General features: G+C 41.6%; 2 protein-coding genes across 6 annotated transcripts; one reads left to right on the forward strand and one right to left on the reverse strand.

Annotated features, from left to right (window-relative positions):
- Positions 1-5: 5 nt before the first annotated feature.
- On the forward strand, positions 6-5413 carry mtx3 (metaxin 3). Of its 3 annotated transcripts, none has more exons than XM_031309322.2 (9): positions 6-134; positions 1525-1594; positions 2090-2166; positions 2278-2370; positions 2459-2641; positions 2721-2797; positions 3739-3896; positions 4134-4279; positions 4404-5413. In XM_031309322.2, exons 1-9 carry the CDS (start codon positions 42-44, stop codon positions 4497-4499), a joined length of 993 nt encoding a protein of 330 aa, XP_031165182.1. In that variant the 5' UTR covers positions 6-41; the 3' UTR covers positions 4500-5413. The 3 variants fall into 3 exon arrangements, with proteins under 3 accessions (XP_031165182.1, XP_031165183.1, XP_031165184.1); XM_031309323.2 differs by having other exon boundaries at positions 4134-4222; XM_031309324.2 differs by lacking the exon at positions 4134-4279.
- cmya5 (cardiomyopathy associated 5) lies at positions 5034-18314 on the reverse strand. Of its 3 annotated transcripts, none has more exons than XM_031309325.2 (14): positions 17889-18297; positions 16315-16960; positions 12949-16110; positions 10577-10672; positions 10181-10399; positions 10055-10077; positions 9725-9849; positions 9464-9598; positions 9002-9148; positions 8640-8787; positions 8233-8366; positions 7934-8051; positions 7684-7860; positions 5753-7589 (listed from the first exon to the last, which is right to left on the reverse strand). In XM_031309325.2, exons 1-14 carry the CDS (start codon positions 18002-18004, stop codon positions 7337-7339), a joined length of 5499 nt encoding a protein of 1832 aa, XP_031165185.2. In that variant the 5' UTR covers positions 18005-18297; the 3' UTR covers positions 5753-7336. The 3 variants fall into 3 exon arrangements, with proteins under 3 accessions (XP_035849699.1, XP_031165185.2, XP_035849697.1); XM_035993804.1 differs by lacking the exon at positions 17889-18297 and adding an exon at positions 17210-17302; XM_035993806.1 differs by lacking the exons at positions 5753-7589; positions 7684-7860; positions 7934-8051 and adding an exon at positions 5034-5115 and having other exon boundaries at positions 8207-8366; positions 17889-18314.
- Positions 18315-18665: the final 351 nt, after the last annotated feature.

Genomic DNA, 18665 nt, shown 5'->3' on the forward strand with positions numbered 1-18665 from the left:
CAGGATATGACAGGTACCTCGTGACGTCACCAGCTCCTTGCATGGATCAAAACATGGCGGCTGCCATGGAGCTGAGATGCTGGGGAGGAGACTGGGGTTTGCCTTCTGTCCACACCGAGTCTCTGATAGTTCTGGTAAGGTTATCGTTGGCTTGTAAAAGAAATAAATACTGTCATTATATCCAGCCGTACTTTGAAGACGAAATGTTTCTTCTCCGGTATTCTTTGCCTCTTCTCTGCGTGTCTCTGATTAGCTTTCATGCTAACTTGCCTACTGCAGATTGCTTGTTAAGCTAACGTTAGCTGTTCATGTTCAGCTCGATGTGCAGGAGAGAACATAATATTTCCAGTTGAGTTTTAACGTTATGTTTGCCGAGCTGCAACATAACTGGGCGGACTGCATGGTCTGTCCTTCGTGTATGTCTGGCTGTCAAAAGTCACTTTCATTGGTAACAAAAATGTGGTCCTTCAAGGTCAGCTTGTTGAGGCTTCCATTTCAATAGAATCGGCTTTATTCCTCTCTCTCTTGCTAACTATCGACTGTGGCCGATGTAGTAATACACGTGTCAGAAAAGTAACAGAGTTGTTTTCATTTAGTCTGTCAGTGAATCCGTGCAGTTACCGCACTTGCCACAAGGTGACATTATGACTAATTTTCTGACATGCATGCCTCCCTTTTAAAGCATTAAGTTGTGCAATGCGTTTTGGGTTTCTTGATTTAACGTTATAGACTAATATATTAAGAAAGTGAAATGTCAGAGTTTGTAAGGACTTATTTTTTGTAACGTTAACGTTACCCCGAAAACAGGAATTCTTTGTTTGACATTAGTACATTTTAGAAAATAGGAATAAGACAAAATATAATATGAACAATCAGGCAGCAAATAAGGTATCATTGATTTTAGAGCTGAAATTATTATTCAGTTAGTCTATTGACAGAGAATAACCAATTGTTTCAGTTATTTTTTTCATGCCACAGGTCCTAGCACATCTAGTGTGATGATTTGCTGCTTTTCTCTGTTTTGTACCACTGTAAACTGAACATCTGTTTGGTGTTTGACTGTTAGTCGGACAAAATAAGACATTTGAAGTCCCCTTGGAATCCAGAAATTTGTGATAGCCAGTTTTTACTATTATTTGACATTTTGTTAGTTGCAGCCCTACTTGTTTTAGTTATAGACCTACATCTTTTTGTCTTCGTTTTTTATGGTTTTGCTTACTTTGTTTTTCCTCTTTCTGTACATGTTTTCCTTGTGCTAAATCTGCATTTATAGTCGGTGCCAAATTTCTACTGAGGATATTTTGATTGCAGCAAGCATTCAGCAGCATTAGAAGATTGATATCATACAAAAGTTGGCCTTGAATAAAGCATTACAGTCCTGTATTGGGGACTGTACAGCTAAGGAAGTATTCAACTGAAAATTATATCCAGCATAACATTCATGACAGACTTTGAAATCATAAATGCACTAAAGGTTGTCTCTTTTTACCATCTTTCTGGATTCAAGTATCACTTTTCTTTCAGGCATATGCCAAGTTTTCTGGGGCAAAAGTCACAGTTTCTCCTATAGACTGGACATGGAAAACTCTAACAGGTGGGTTGCAGCTTCCTATAAACCAGAATTACATAACGTGGTCCAGAAACCCCATGGGGATTGCTTGATATAGCCTACACATGTGGTCGACAGAGAATTCTATGACTGATAGGTACATTTAACAGTACATTTAAGTTTGGAAAATATGTCCATGTAATATGTATGATCCATTCCGAGCTTTCTTCATGCTCTTGAAAATAACACTACACTACAATAGTATGCATACTTAAAATCACATGAACACTAACACAATAATTGCCATAGTCATGAAAATCTTGTGGACCCAAAAATTTGCCAGAACAGGTTAAAAAACAGATTTAAAGCATGGGTTTTATGCATTCGATTGGGTTCCAAAAATCGAGGGAATTCATGTAAATTGCAGGTACGCATACATTGTTAATTAGAAGACGTTAATAACATATTAATGCAGATGCAACACCAGATGTTAGCGTTGTCTTGAATTGTAATATCTTCTTCCTGTCATTCAACCTGCAGCCACAGTCCCAGAGTTGCGGAGTGGAGACTCTGCAGTTCAGGAACCAGCACAGATTCTCAACTTCCTGAGGAAACGGGTAAGAATAAACACAGCGGCTGTTCGTGGTCCATCACCTGGTCATTATGACCCCATTAAGCAGATTGGTCAGATCTACTGTAATATTTGTGTGATTTATCTTTTTTTTCAGAGGTTTAATGCAGACTATGAACTGACAGCCAGACAAGGAGCAGACACCATGGCATACATCGCTCTGCTTGAAGAGAAACTACTTCCAGCTCTGGTAACACCAAATCTCCTCTGCTTGTTCCCTGACAAGGACTCATCTGTGAGTACTGTTAATATTTAGAGTGATGCCTTTTGTCCCACAGTTGCACACTTTCTGGGTGGATGCAGAAAACTACGCCAATCTGACACGCCCGTGGTTTGCCTCACGCTCGCCATTCCCTCTTAACTTTCTCGTCCCTAGTCGCCATGCCAACACTGCCCTCTCCCGTATCCTTCTAACCAAAGGAGAGGCGCCGTTGCACAGAATCACTGAGGTGGAGGGAAAGGTAAATATTGACTTGTCTGATTCATCAGTCACAAGTTCTCTTTTTCACAACTGTAAATCTCTTTGACTGTCTGCCTCAGATCTACAGTGATGCTAAAGAGTGCCTGAATCTCCTCTCCTACAGACTGGCAACTGCAAACTACTTTTTTGGCAACTCGTAAGTTCTCTAATGTCTTTTTGAAGGATCATATCATATGTATATCACATGCAGGTGCAAAGCTATTGGAAAACAAAAAAGATGGAAAAGCCTGAAAAATTGGCATGGAAATATTGTCTTATTTTATAAGATTTGTGGTTAGTGTGCCGGCGTTAGTTTTTCTTATTAAATATTCAGTTGGCCATGTAAATACAATTAATCACAAAAATAGAGCTGGCACGATTAGTAGACTAATCGATTAGTTGATCAAGAGAAAAATAATCACCAAATATTTTGATAATTAATTGGAAGTAGTTTTGGATAAAAGCGTCAGCTAAATGACATGTGATGTGATGTGATGTAATGTAATGTCATTTTTCATGCAGAAATGGCAGACAATGTAGTTTTCAGCCACTCCAATATGGAGATTTCCTGCTTTTCTGTTTTATATTGTATTAAACTGAATATCTTTGGGTTTTGGACTGACAAAACAAGACATTTTAAAGACATTACCCTTGACTTTGAGAAACTGGATTAATCTATGATGAAAATAATTGTTAGTTGCAGCCCTACACAATAAGCTACAGTAGTATTCTGTAGTATGGAAAATCACATTTCCTGTTGATGTTCATCACATTAAAGGGAATGGTAATCAAACTTAGCAAATGCTTTCCAGTGTACATTTAGAAAAAAAATATTAATTGTAGTTCAAGGATTTATGAAACACATATAATATGAGTAATACTGCTGTTGATGTCTCTTAGCCCTATATTGCTTTTTAAAAATGTCTTTATGGTTCATTTGATAGGGACAGATACACTGTATCTTGTCTATGTATACTGTATCATACAGTATACATATACAAACTGAGGACAGCTATCCGATGAAAGGATCATAGTGTTTATAGCAGATGGTAGTTTGCTACACCCATCCCTAGAAGCTCTTTTGTCTTGTCTTTGTAGGCCGACCAGTCTGGACGCCTTTGTGTTTGGTTTTGTGGCTCCCCTTTACAAAGCCAGTCTCCCCAGTAGCCCTCTGCAGAGTCACCTCAGACAGCTGAATAACCTCACAGGCTTCTGTGACAACATCCTCGCAGTCTACTTCAGCTCAGACCACCCTTGTAAGATCGCTGCAAACACTGAAAATACTCACACTCCTCTTACTCAAAATACTCCAAAATAAATCCAAAGATGCAGCAGAAGTTTCACATTACAAACACACAAAACAACTAACAACATCTTTGTTTCACTGCATGCTTGCTCTTTGTATCTGCTCTATTTTTTTTTACCTAACACTATTCCTCCTCCACTAACTCTGGTATTTTCTGCCATTGTCCACTTACGTCATTTCTCTCCAGGTCCTGCCCCACCTGTTCAGGAAACAATGGATGCCAACCTCCAGAAGCTAACTCAGCTTGTAAACAAAGAGTCCAACATGATCGAGAAGGTGCTTCTGCTTTCCTTTTATCGTCTCTTTGCTTGGGTTCATGGTTGCATTTGGCAGGTACAGTCTCAACTGTACTAGAAGTATGTATATGTGTATATAGTATAGTGTATAGAATCAATCATCATATTGTTTTCTGCGTGTGCATGTGTGCTCTAACTAAACTGGACACCCTATACTGTAGATGGATGACAACCTTCGCAGCAGCCCTCAGCACAAACCACACAGACCAGAGCCCAAACGCAGTCTTGCCAGTGAGAAGAGCTCTACTCCTGCCTAAGGCCTGACCTGTCAACCCTGGTCCAGCTTTATGAGTGGAGGAGGAACGGGAATGTGCAGTTCTGAATCTGACGTCCTAAAATCAAAAACATGTCATCCAGCTGAACTATAGTTTGAATGAAAAATAACTTATAATAATGGGAGTATGACTACATAATTATTAAAGAGAAAAATAATGATGATACATTTCAAAGATGTTGGTCTGAAAGAAAAAGGGAAAGTGCATGTGTGAGGTTTTTAAAGAGGTTGTGCGCATGTATGTGGTTATGGATGGAATGCTATGAAGTGGTGTTTGATGAGAAAGACATAAAAAGTTAAATGGAAAGCTGAAGGAAATGAAAGTTCCCCATGCACACATCCTTCCTCATATCCACTGTATATATGTTCTGTAAATTCTAATGACATTTAAAATAGTATAATGTACAGAATGTATGCAGTCATGACTATAGAAATATCCAATCACTTATTTTTCTTTGCTCTTACCTCCTCTGCATTGTATAGTTGTAAATATCTTTTACTTTTTTTTATTTTCAGCTTCTAAACACTCTTTGCCAGCTACACTGGGGTGATTTATACACACTGTATTAACTTATTCATGCAAAACACGTGGGACTAATATGTATGAGAGAGTTTTCCAAAGGACTATCAGAAACAAGTGTCTTTCAATTATAGTTTATTTGTTATGCAAGATATTCTGTGTCATTAACGTTCCACTCGCTGTTGTTGCCATAGATTTCCACAGCTATATATATATATATATATATATATATATATATATATATATATATATATATATATATATATATATATATAATTATTTTTTCTTTCTTTCTTTCTGCTGTGTTGTCATTTGCTGTGCCTATTTAAGAGTCACCTTAAACTCAAGTGTCTGTCCCATTTGGGAATGTCTCATTCGTTGATTTTTTTTGTCTTTATTTTTAATTGGACAGTGAAATGAGTTGCCATGTTTCTACTGTCCTGTTCCCTAACATCCTCATCTGGGCTCTTGCAACTTCCAGAAAATCTCTATGGTTACATTCACTTTAAAGCACCGCATCGTGCGTGCGTGCGTGCGTGCGTGCGTGCAGTATGCCTTCATGACTGCTGGTGTCTTTGTACAATTGTCAAAATGTTAAGTGTCCTTTGATACAAATTATCTTTGTAATTTCTGTTACTGTTGCTCATTCTCTGTAGATGGTAACACCTGTCATCATATTATTGAAATACAAATATGAGATTCGAACCATGGCCACGCTCTTTTTTGCTTTAAAGGATGTAGATGTTTTTGCCATCTTCAGCAAGGCGTGCTATTGGCTGACTTGTTTTTCCAGTGATAATTACAGAAGATTTCACCCTTGCCCACCATGCTTATTGTGTGAACGATTGTTTAAATGTTGGGAGGATATGTGAGCTCTTTGTTTGATGTTGGCCTTAGACATGGAAAAAAATTAGAGTAATTAGTTTGAAAGGAGATGATGCATACTTGACATCAGATATTGTCGAAGTCATCGGTTACGTGAGGGAGAGACCCCCTCTGAGACTTCTCTTGGCTGGCTATTTAATAGGTGCGGTAAAGGGAAATAAATAGCATATTTGGATCTGTTGTCAATTGTGTGCTAATATCTTACTTTTGCATCTTTTCAATTGCAGTGATTTACCAACACTGTTGTCATCCTGTTGTGTTTTTCTGGGTTAGAAAAATAATTGTTTGCAGAATGAAATGTATTTAGAATGAATGAAATGTATTTATCTGGTGTTGAGATAAAGTACAAAAATAGTGCCAAGTCTGCAGCAGTGAGACTGGGTCCTAACTTTCGGCTCTAACAGAAATAGATCCTTCCTGAGTTTAGCTACAATAAAAATTGTTCCAACTTCCCAAACCAGTGTTATCAGTCCCAGTCACTTTTCAAAGAGCTGTCCTTCAAATCCCAGCTGTTCCCTGATGGTCTGCATGTGTTTTACCCACACCCCTCTTCTTCCTCTCCCTCTCCTTTCTCTGTTTTCCCAGAAATAAGGAAATGTGTCAGAGATGAGAAGAAAAGGTACATGTGCCTGGAAAATAGTTTAGTAATACTTGTGAAATGGCATATCCCCTGGAGAACCATGTAGCTTTGTCAGCAAGGTGCATGGCTCCTATCAACAGTAGCTGTAAGTCATCAAAAGCAATCTGGACATCTAAATGCATGATAGATTTAGCAGAAGTTGTTAGGATTGGTGGCAGAAATGAATTGGAGCCTGATTTTGAGCAAATATTACAGCTAATGGAGTACTGAGGGCCCCCTAGTGGTGAATGTATGTTAGAAAGCTAATGAGCTGAAAACAAATAAGCAGTCCATTTTTGCAAATAGAAAAATAAACATGTTCATTCAACTCAGACGTGAAAATCAGTTTACAAGACAAAGAAAGGAAAACAGGCCATCTCCACTTGTTGCGAGTCACACATTAAATATAGAAGAGATCACATCTGTTTACAAAGGTTATTTACACACATTCACAATATGAAATGCAGTTGAAAAGTGCCACAGTATGTCTCTTGGAGCTATAAACTCAGTGTCTAAACTTTGTGTTGACAAACTCTATTGTTTGTCTCAGTAATGATACAGTGTGCGTTTGACTTCAATATGGTTGGATCTCACTAGACACACAAACCCATCAATGAGGCCTCTTTAAGAGAATAGGACCCAGTATGTCTTCTGATATATGATATAGTTCATGTCCTGCCATATCGCACCTTTCTCATTAATGCAGTGGTGGTCATCAATTATAATACAGTAAGATCATAAAAATATGTCCAACATGAGCTGTAAACTCCTCAGTGTGTGAGGTGAGATAGCAGAGCTAGCTGTCCTTGGTAAACTCCGGCACCTCCAGCACCATGCTGACCTCCAGGCTGCCTGGCATCTCCAGGGCCAGGGTAGGGTGGCACGGCTGGGTGAAGCGCTGGCAGAAAGTGCCTAACAACTGACCACTTTGGGCATTGTAGAAAGATAAACGACCAAGCTGGTAATCCAGGAGAGTACCCACTCGCTCAGGCATCTCAACCACAAACACACTGGACTGAACTTCATTGTGGAGCAGCTGATACCTGCAGCTGGACAGACAAAGAGAGGAAAGAAAGCAGGGTTTAGACCAGAACAGTGATGGAAAGTAGAGTAAATGGAGGGGGGGTGATGCTTTATGCATACCCTGATGGTGTAGGAATACACTGCAAACACCATGACAGGCTGTTTTCTCCCAGTGGGCTGCTTCTATTGGCTGTGCTGTATGCCACTCCTACCCTGTAAGCTGTGCTTCCTGACACAAGGGTCTCCCAGTAGTAATGCCCTTGTGCCGGCAACAACTCACCCAGGATGGATGGACACCTAGAAAACACACAAACTCTGGTTTACACATATTCTTTAAAAGATTGAGTGGTAGGAGCTGAGTCAAACTTACTCATTGTCTGTAGATGGTGTGTTTTCATGTGCATCCTGAGAGTAGTGCAGGGTGGTCTGGTCCACTGACAGCTCCAGGGCGGGGTGAGCTGAGGCTTTCAGCAGATGGAACCTTGTCCCTGAAAACAGTTAACAGGTAAGAGAATATAAAAAATAAAAACATGAAGGAAATTTGCAAGGAATTCTGTACTGGTTTTGTATTTTTAATGTTGTGTAATGTAACACACAAAACGTGTGTGTGTGTGTGTGTGTGTGTGTGTGTGTGTGTGTGTGTGTGTGTGTGTGTGTGTGTTTTGTTACCTTTGGTGGAAATGAGGGCAGCCTCGCTCTGTTCGCTGGCTCCAGACTCGTCCACAGCTTTGATGTAAAACAGATAATTCTCATTGGGCTGCAGGAGAACCCTCTGTTCACAGCTTTTGATGCCTGTGAGGGACCTACATGTGTCACACACACATACATGCACACATACGGATTAAAGGAATAAACCTTTGTACATGTATAAAATATTTTACTGTAGATTTTTGTCCAGCTAGTTTGGGCAAGAAGTATAATTATGTCTTTACATCTTTTGCCAGAGGCATGTACTGCTTTTATTAGTTTGTTTTAAACCAATTTGACTGGCTTTCCTAATATGGTTAAATGGCAACACTTTTCTGTCATTCCCACCCATCTATACGTGTACCTATCTGTTTAAACCAAATACCCACCTGAGCCCCTCTCCCTCCAGTTCATACTGGCGACAGTACTCCAGGGTGTAACTCTGTTCGGGAGTCTGACTTGCTGAGCTCCACCGCAGCGTGGCTGAATCCCACATGACAGTACAGCGCTCAGTGTCAATCACTGGCACTGATGGAGCTGCGACAAAAACAACAAGATGTCAATAATCGTTTGAAATTAACTTTTGTCTTTAAAGGTCTTTCTCGACCCCAAAAATGTAGATACTGTAATATAACATAAATGACCAATCTAAACTCCCTTCACAATGCCAGTAAAGAATAAAATGATGCTCTAGAGTTTTATCAGACAAAGTCGTTTGTTGTATTGTTGTAGCACCAGTGAGCGGACTGACCAGTTCTGAAGGAGAGTCTCTCGCTGGGCAGAGAGCAGCCTGTATAGTTGACAGCCATCACCCACACCTTGTATGTCCTGTCAGGCTCCAGCTCCTCCAGGACACAATAACTCTCCTTCACTGTCACACGGTACTCCTCCGACACAGCTGTGGACAACAGCAGCCACAGCACATGCACCATGTTTGTATGGAGGTATTTAGTAACTCCGGAAGTCACAGCCAGATTTCATATCAACAAAATCTATACCTATTATAAATCCAACAAGATGATATACCATAAAATGTGTGTATGTGAAAAAGGACCTATTAAATTAACAAAAATAAGAATGAATTGAATTTTTTAATTAAAATTTAATTTCTTTAAACAGTACTATCAATTTGCCTGAAGTAGAACACAAGATGGGAGCACTTTGAACTTTGGCTACCTTTTCCCAGTTTAAACACCATCCTAAAAGTATTTACCTCCTTGTGGATCCTCCATGCAGTAGACCTGGAAGCAGTCTATGATATCTCCAGGGTTGACCCTCCAGTAAACGGTGACACTAGCGCTGGTGGCTGAGCCTGGCTCCTGAGGCTGCAGCGTAGGCCTCTGAGGCACTGAGGCACAGACCAGGAGACATACAAGATAATCATAACTGCCACATATACTGTATGCACATGGCACAAGACGTCTTGTCGTAAATGTCAGGCGTATCTGCAAAGATATGTTTACACCAGACCTACCTGGGATTCCCTTGCGCTGTGTGAGGTGAGAGCTGGAAGTGTTGCCCTTGGCATAGTCCTCGAACACCAGCAGTCCCTTGGGACCCAGCTCCAGTGACATGGCCGAGTCCAGAGCTGCCTTGAGACTGAACACACAACCACAGCATTTATCCTTTAGCCACGATCACAGGTCAGTTTCAAAAATGTATTTTCTATATGCTGAGCAAAGCATAGGTTATAGCTCTGCAGATCAAGCAGCAAACTGTTTGGTTATCACTATCTAGTACAATTCTAGTAAAACTGGTTAGAAAACCACACTAGCTCACACTCCATGCACTGAAAGCACATTACCTTGCATGGATTTCTTCAGGTGACTAGTGGGAGAACAGAACGAAGAGGGATTGATCAGATATGTCATATAAAACCCTAATCATTGGCCGAATATGATACCACTGATCAATAAGCCTCAGGACGTACCCGTGCGTCAGTGTCAGCCTCTCTGGCCGTGGTCTCCAGAGTGGCTTTAGTGGAGTCGATGCTCTCCTGGAAGGAGACAATTTGGTCATATAGCTGCTCCAGCTTGGCCTTCTTCTCCTCTTCCATGCTGACAGACATGTCGTTGTACTGCTCCATCACCAGAGCCATCATCTCCTCATTCTGCACCCGCATCGCTGCCTCGCTCTCCACGCACTGGTCCTGGTCGAGAGGAGAGGGACACAAAACAGATATTACAATTGCAAATATTCACATATGAAATAGTGTGTATCATGTCACTTAATCACAGTGTTATGTAAATACTGAGCTAATGGCAAATATTAAAAAGAGGTGGTGTCTGTCCCATTTAGTATTAAATGTGAAGTCTGTTTGTTTTACCTCTACAGAGTTGTAAGCCAGTTCAAGCTCAGACACTAGGTCCTCGACGTTCTCTGACCTCCCCTGAAGCTCTGAGATCCAGTCACTCAGCTTCTCCTGATAAAAATACAAACTTGTAGGTAAGCTTCTGACAACAAGATAATGCTGGGATAAAAAAAACCTTGGTTAAAATGTTGCATACTGCAGCTTTAAGGGGAATCATCAGAGAGGATATTCTAGAAGGAAGAATGGTGGCAATCCCCTGCAACCCCCCGGGACCTGACAGCTCATATTTAAGGCTGACCACCACTCCGCAAAGAGTCAGAAGACAGGTGTGTGTGTGTGTGTGTGTGTGTGTGAGCTACTTGCACACATCCATGTCTGATAAGGTGTAGTTTTGCAAAGTTGTTTTGGTAAACTTGGATTGATTTTCCCCTCTGTGGAGTATCTGAATAGGCTGCATTATAGCTTTGATCTTTGTCTTATTTACAGCTGTCAACATTTAACATAAATACAATATCACACACATGCACAAGACACGGTTCAAATATCATCTGGAAATGATATTTGATCATCCTCAGTTTGTTCCTGGTGAATGAAATGTCTAAGGCATTAATTGCAATTTAAAAACTAGACAGATGGTTTTTGGAAAACTGCAAATAAAAGACAACAACGTTTATATTTCTTTGCTTGCTAGAAGGTGCTATAATATTAATTTAAAAAACACAAAACAAACAAAAACAGATTTAAAAAAGCAGATGGCTGACCCTGTGCTGACCCAGATGGACAGTGAGGGAGAACATTGTGTGTGTGTGTGTGTGTGTGTGTGTGTGTGTGTGTGTGTGTGTGAACAGATCACATATCAGTCTCCAATTGATGATGTCACACTGGACCTTTCCACAGATCAAAGCTGAGCATTACATCACAACAATGTAATGTGCTTGGCCGCAGCCTGCCAGCATCCTGAGAGCATGCAGTCTGAATGGAAAAGTTATAGCTGACTAATTTAGGAGCACTTTGATTATCCAAACTAATGCAAGTAAAGTGTGTGTGATCATAACCGTGTGTTGTAATAGTGCTGGTAAAGTGTATGATGATGAGCTGCTATTTGAATACAGCATGCCATCAGACATGAGAACTGCTGCTGCGTCGTTTCAGCTGCAGCCTGCTAAGATGATCAAACATCTGGGAGACGCTGTGAAGCCTCTGAGGCCACAAAGAAAAAATAAAAAATAAAAAATAAAACATGTTATCTGATCTAAAAAGGAATATTTAAAGATTTTGGTAAGAATGCTTATTGGCTCCCAAAATGTTAAACTGATCTTTTAAATCTATTTTTAACATTTTGCTACACCCTTTAATATATGTCCATTGTGTAATATTTATTAATGATAATACTAATACTTTGCATGTTAACTTAGCCATACATTTTACTTAACAGTATTGTGCACAACAACATGCAATCAGTACGGTTAATAGTTATTGATGGTCTACTTGTTATTAACTAGTAGCAATAAATAGTTTTCCAACTAAGCTATTTATTTTTTAAATACATGTTAATTAAAGGGCAATAATTAAATGTGATAAATGTATTAATGTCTACAGTAGTCATTTACAACTTTTAATGAAGGGAAATTAATCAAAAGTTACGGTACAGTATACATACAGTATTTTATATTTATTTATAATCATTTTGGAGGATGTAGTTTGCAATACATTGCATTATACAGAGAAGTGTTCCTGTTGTTAAGCCTATCCACATTGAATGGGTTGGACAAAATAATAGAAAAACTTGTCAGTATAACACAATACAGCTCAATAGCACCACAAACTCCAAAATGGCCATACAGTTGAATCAATTACCTCTCTTAAACAGTTTCAATAAAAACTGAACATTACAACCTTCATAAAGGATTCACTGTTGCATTAGTTTTAGCTAGGTCACTATGTGGATCTAATAAAGTGGCAACTGGATGTATATTCCTTTTGTTTGCCAAAAAGCAATTCAAGTACAGATAAAGAAATGTACAGTATGTTATCCTACACAGTGACATTAATAATGTTTGGGTTCAGTTAGACTACAGAGGGGTCTATCTCCTTCTTAGACCTCTTCTGAACAGTTATACAACTCCAAAAACAGAAATCCAAACAAACACCAATCAGATATGGTGCAAATGAAAATCCATTGTATTTAAGTTTTACAGCTGGCGTCTCTAAGACCACAAACAGAAGTGATAAGTATCAATGTATCAAAGTGATGAAACAAAGTTTTGTGAGCTGTAAAAGAGTGGCTCGGGTCTCCAGGACTTAAAGTTGTGACAACCATCAATATAAACTCAAGCAAATGTAAATGCATATTTGTAAAACATGTTCCCATTCAAAGAGAACATTACCTTGATTTCCTCGTAGGCTTGGTCCACAGCAGCAACTTCGTGGCTGTGATGCTCTCCAGACACATAGTCATCCTCGGACAGCAGACATCCACAGGTGATACAGAACCAGTCCATCCCCTGCAGCTCAGCAGCCAGTCGGGCCTGACTCTGCTCCTCTGCATCGATGATTTCATAGTCAGCCTCAATGAGCTCTTCTTCTGGAGGCAGATCCAAGACTTTCTCCTCCGTCTCCACCTCCATCCTCTCTTCTCTCTCCTGACCAGACTCAGGTTTTGGTTCCTCTGCATCTCTTTGTGTTTCAGGTTCTGGCATATCTTTTGCATCCTGTTTAGATATTATCTCGTATTCAAGCTCCTCAGCAATCACCTCTGGAGCCTCTGCAACTGCCTCATCTTGCTCTATCTTTTCTTCTAAATCCTCTCTGTGCAGATCAATCTCTGGACTGGAATCCTCTATAACAATGCTTGTTTCTGGGGCATCTTCCACTTTGTGAATCTCTGCCTTTTGTTCTACATCTGTTGTTCCTGACTTCATATCCTCTCTTTGTAGCCCGGACAAATCCTCCTGGGGAGTAGAGCTCCTCAGAGGGGAAAGGTTGCCCTTGTCGTCTTCAAAGTCCCAGTCCATCCTCTGCTCCTCTGTGTTGGCCTCCTCCACAGGAACTGGAGGAGAGTACGTCCTGTCTAACTCATTTCTGGGTAGTGCGTCTTCATTTAAAACAATGTCAGATTTTACTTCCAGTTGAGGCTCTGTCATTGTTTCTACATTTGGGGCCTGAAGAGTGTCTAGGCATGTTGTGGTGGTTTCAGGTGCTATGAGATGTTCACATGTGCTGTCAGGTTCAGAGAGAGCTACTGTATCACTTGTAGTCTTCTCTGACGACTGACTGATCGCTATGTCCATCTCTACAGCTTGTCCTTTGGGGACAAGGAGGATGAACTCATCACCCACATTCACCATCCCCTGAGCAACAGCGTCTTTGGCTTCAGTTATCAGCTTATTGTCAGTTACTGACTCCTCTTTTTGATGTTGCTTGGATTCAAGGATTTCAAGCTGTTTCTTATCTGAATCTGTCTTCACTTCTTCTGGCAACACTGGTTCAGTTACTTCATTTGAAATCCCAGCTTTAACCTCTGACTCCTGATCAGCTTCAGTAATAAATTCAGACGGCTGGCTCTCAACTGTACTTTCCTCTGCCAGAGCCTCATGTTCCTCCTCTCCTTCAGCTGTGTGAACATCTGTTGTCTCAATACTTGTAACTTCCCAAAGATCAATCAGAACTTGAGTTTGGATCTCTTTTTCATTCGCGGCTTTTTCAGTGACCTCCACTAATGTCTGTACTGCAGAATCACAGTCAGTGGTGACCTCAACAGGTGCAACATCTTCAGGAACAACTTCCGCTGCTTCTTTTTCCTCACACAGTGATGTTTCGGCGGATGACTCTATTTCAGTACAGGTGAGCATTTCCTGTCTATCAGTCTCAGGTTCTTTCACTTCAGCCGGGGCCTTTGCTATGGCCTCGGTAACTTCTTTCTCATCAGCAGCCACCATCTCAGTGTCAACAGCTGCCTCCTCAGACAAACTCTTCTCAGTGATGATGGGAGGCGCCTCGCTGCTTACAGGCGTTATCACAGCGGTCTCCTCTGCAGCATTTACAACCACCTGAGCGTTTTTTTCTACCACTTTATGTGTCTGACATGGCTGTTCAGTTTCAATAATGCTAGTTGTTTCCGCTGGTTCAGTAGAGGTAACAATTTCCTGTCTTTCAGTCTCAAGATCTTTAGCTTCAGCCGGGGCCTTTGCTATGGCCTCGGTAACTACTTTCTCATCAGCAGCCACCATCTCAGTGTCAGCAGCTGCCTCCTCAGAGAAAGTCTTCTCAGTGATGATGGGAGGCGCATCGCTGCTTACAGGCGTTATCACAGCTGTCTCCTCTGCAGCATTTACAACCACCTGAGCTGTTTTTTCTACCACTTTTTGTGTCTGACATGGCTGCTCAGTTTCAATCATGCTAGTTGTTTCTGCTGGCACTTCTCTCTGATGTTCCTCACTCTGCTCTGTTTTCTCTATTTTACTGTCCACCTGCTGAGTTTCAGGAAGTGGTTCATCAGTGCTGCTCTCAGGAGGCTCAGTCTGGTCTCTCTTTACCTCATGTGTCACCTCCAGATCTTCCATCTGATCCTCTTCCAGTTTAGACTCCTGAACTGATTCTTCCGAGGCTTCTCTGACAGTCTGCTCTTCAGTCCCAATGGAAAGTTGTATTTCCTCCCTCTCCTTTTCTGTCTCTGTAACTATTACTCTTTTCTCTTCAAATGTTGCTGATTGTAAATCGTCACCGTTATCTCCAACACTGACTTCCTGAGTCGTTGTTTCCTCTGTCTTATCTCTGTCCAGTCTTGTTAGACATCCTGTTGTGTCAAACTCAGACTGCGACCACATCATCCTCCCCTCCTTCTTATCCTCTACTGATTGTGGTTGATCCTCCACTGTGGGAGTTTCATCCTTCAAAATAAACTTCTCCAGGTACCCGTCAGCCTCCTCTGAATCTGACAAACGTCTTCTATAAGTCTTCTCAGATGCCACGCTCTCTGCCTCGGAGTGTTCCCCGTCGCTCTTCGTCCTCTCGCCTACAGCGTCTTCGTAAAGGTCTGAGTACATAAAGGACATGGCGGTGGGCTCCTCCAGCAGGATTAGGTCAATGATCTTAGGGGGTCCAGGGGAGATATAAATGGGCGTGAGGATGGTCTCTTCACTCCCAAACAACGCTGAGCCATTCTCCTTCCCAGATCTCTGGCTCTCTCGTCTCCTTCTCATTGCACTCTCCGCCTCGTCTTCTCTCCTCTGCAGTGCCTTAGCAGGAGCTCCTTCTCCGTAGAAGACCTCATCCAGGCGTTCCCCAACTATCTCCACATCCGTAACAAAGACAAAGGAGTCCTCTGATGCAGAGGGGCTGTCTGTGGCTGTCTCCTTAGCAGGCTTTTGCTCCTCCACTTGGGGCTTCGCTGCAGGCTGTTCTGCCTCCTCCTGCAGCTCTGGAGCTTCTTCTCCAGGAGCCACCACATCAACCAGGGTAAACTTCTCAAAGTAGTCTATGTCGCCGGCACTCTCCTTCTGAGTGGGTGTGTGTCTGAGCTCTGTGTCCGCAGAGTCTTGCTTTGAGGGCTGAGGAACGATCACAATCAGCAAGTCAATCAATTTGGACAATTACGTGTTCAAAGCAGCACATCTACTTGACAAATGAATATATTCATTTCATGTGAATGGCAGAAAAAGGCAAATAAAACCAAAACTAGTGTTAGAAAGCATTAGAAAAGGAATACCTCATTATTACAACCACTCAAATCAATCAGATAAATCAATAAATACCTCTTCGTGATGCATTATTTCCCCCTCCTCTGGCAGGGTATGGTTCTGTTGCAGTGTCCAGTCATGGTGGTTTCGGGACCTGATCTTTGGAGTCTGGTCCAAATAAGACAAATTGTCCTGCAACTCTGTGCTCTCTTCCTCGTCCACAGTGGGAAGTTTGGAGGGGACTCTGATGTTGAGAATCTCATAACCCTCTGAAATCAAACTAAACAGCTGCTGATCTTTATTTTTGATTTCCTCCAAGTCTGGCTCTGTTTCGGTTTTCTCCTGTTTAACATTGGGGAGGGAAACCTCTGCCATCTCCGGTCTCTCCACTCCAAGGGCTGAAGCCGATCTTGAACTACCAGGTCGGCTCAGCCTGTCCCCCAGCCTGCTGCTCCTTCCTCCAGACCTCGTCCTCCTGCGGACTATTTTCTCCTCATCAAAGACGATGGTGATCTTTCCTGCGGCTCCAGAGCCCTCCATGCTGTATGCTTCAGAGATGGAGCTAGTCTCAGAAGCCCAGGGAGTAGAGCAGCGGCTAGAGGCCGTCTCCCAAACAATACCACTGTCCTCACTCTGAACAGTTACCATAGAGAATGACGGATCCACCATCAGGCACTGGAATTTGGGCTTCACGGACTGGTCCTGGACAACCTCTCGCAGACTGGAAGAGAGAGAAATGGCCAGAGTTAGAGGAAAGACAGCAGGCTGCAGTTCACAAGAAGAGGAGGGACATGACTAAACAGATAATTTTGGCACAGCTCGTGAAAATGCAAGCAGAGAACAAACCAATGAATCAAATCAAAACATATCTGAGCGAGATGTGCCAGCATGGAAGCTAAAACCACCACCACCAATTCACGTTTTGCACCTAAGGCATCTTGGCAAATCTAAGATGAAAACACGATAACACCCGCTGATGTACTCTCAAGATGATTACTTGAGAGGTGTGGATCTCCAGCATTAGACCAGGTACCTGGTGCCAGGCTCCCAATGTGAGTGACAAGCTGAAAAAATAATGATCAAATGCGCTTTGAGCTGTCCCTCCTGCTATCAATACAGCTCAGCCCCTGCAGGGTTACAGCAAGGTGACGTCCCAAAGCGTCATTCATGTAATATTAGAGAAGAGATGCCTGGCCTTCCCAGATACATCCAACATATCAGTGTCTTCTACTATTTATGACATGGCAAGGAAAACTAGAGCACCCAGTATGAAACATGATAAATGAGATGTAAAATATGGGATGGTGAATAATATCAAATATTGGAATAGAGCTGCCTGCAGTGCCACACTGACAATTCCTTGTATGAGCTGAAGAACAGATGATCATTTAGTATATGAAATGAAATGTGCTGCTTCAGGTCACTTGGACACACTGGTCCAGTCATGCTCTCCAGACAGACTTAAGGCTTCTCTTTTCTCTCCTTAAAGCAAAATATATTTGAATTAATAAGACCAGAATCTAGTTTCTCACAGACTCCATTCAATATATTTCACAGTAAGATCTCACAGCAGAAAAGACACACTATACGGAAACAAAATAAGCCACAATTAAGGTTATTCAGCTTGTAAGATCCAGTGTGTAAAGCACCTGTTTTGCAGTTCCTCCACCTCGTCTTCATCGTCCTGGCTGATGGCCTCTGAAGCCTCACTCTGAAACTCCTGCAGCTCCGTCATCTCAGAGTCCAGACTCTCACACTCCTCCATCTTGGTAAATTCCAGCTCTGCCCTTTGCAGTCTCCAATGTTGTTTTTCTGTGTATTTTAGAGTCCTCTTGATGTTTTCAGCCACTGTGATTTCGGAAGAGTTGGTCTGCCTGTTTGTGTCATTCTAAGTTGGGAGCAGTCCATCTGACTCAGCCAGAGACAGAAATAAACACAGTGGGGAATTAAGGTGGAGGGGAGTGGAGCTAGAGAAGAAAGCAAAGAAAAGGTAGGTCTCACTGGGTCTTAGAGTTTGTTGTTAGTGCACTTAACCCAAGAAGTAGTTAAGTTTTGAACTTATCATGAAAATATTGTTATAGATATGGGAAAATGATCTTTATCATGGTCTGTGCCTCTTGGATGAGCCAGTGTGGCTTTAAGATCAAAATTCCCCTTGCTAAGTTAAATATAGGCTATGTGCTGAAACAGTACCCCGTGGTCCCCCTGCTGCTGGTGGAAACACTAAACAGCTCGCACACATGCATACACGTTTTGTAAGGTATCTACCACCGAGCACTACTGGCACTATGTAGAAGTCATAAAACTAGGTGTAATAAGGTGTCAAACCACGTAACAAAAATTAATCAGCACTAGAGCTGCCAGATGAGGCTGCAGAGAACACTTAAACAAAAGGTGCAGATATCCAAGAACCATCTTTAGTTTTA

Source organism: Sander lucioperca, chromosome 2 (assembly GCF_008315115.2).
Source record: "Sander lucioperca isolate FBNREF2018 chromosome 2, SLUC_FBN_1.2, whole genome shotgun sequence".
NCBI lineage: Eukaryota > Metazoa > Chordata > Actinopteri > Perciformes > Percidae > Sander > Sander lucioperca.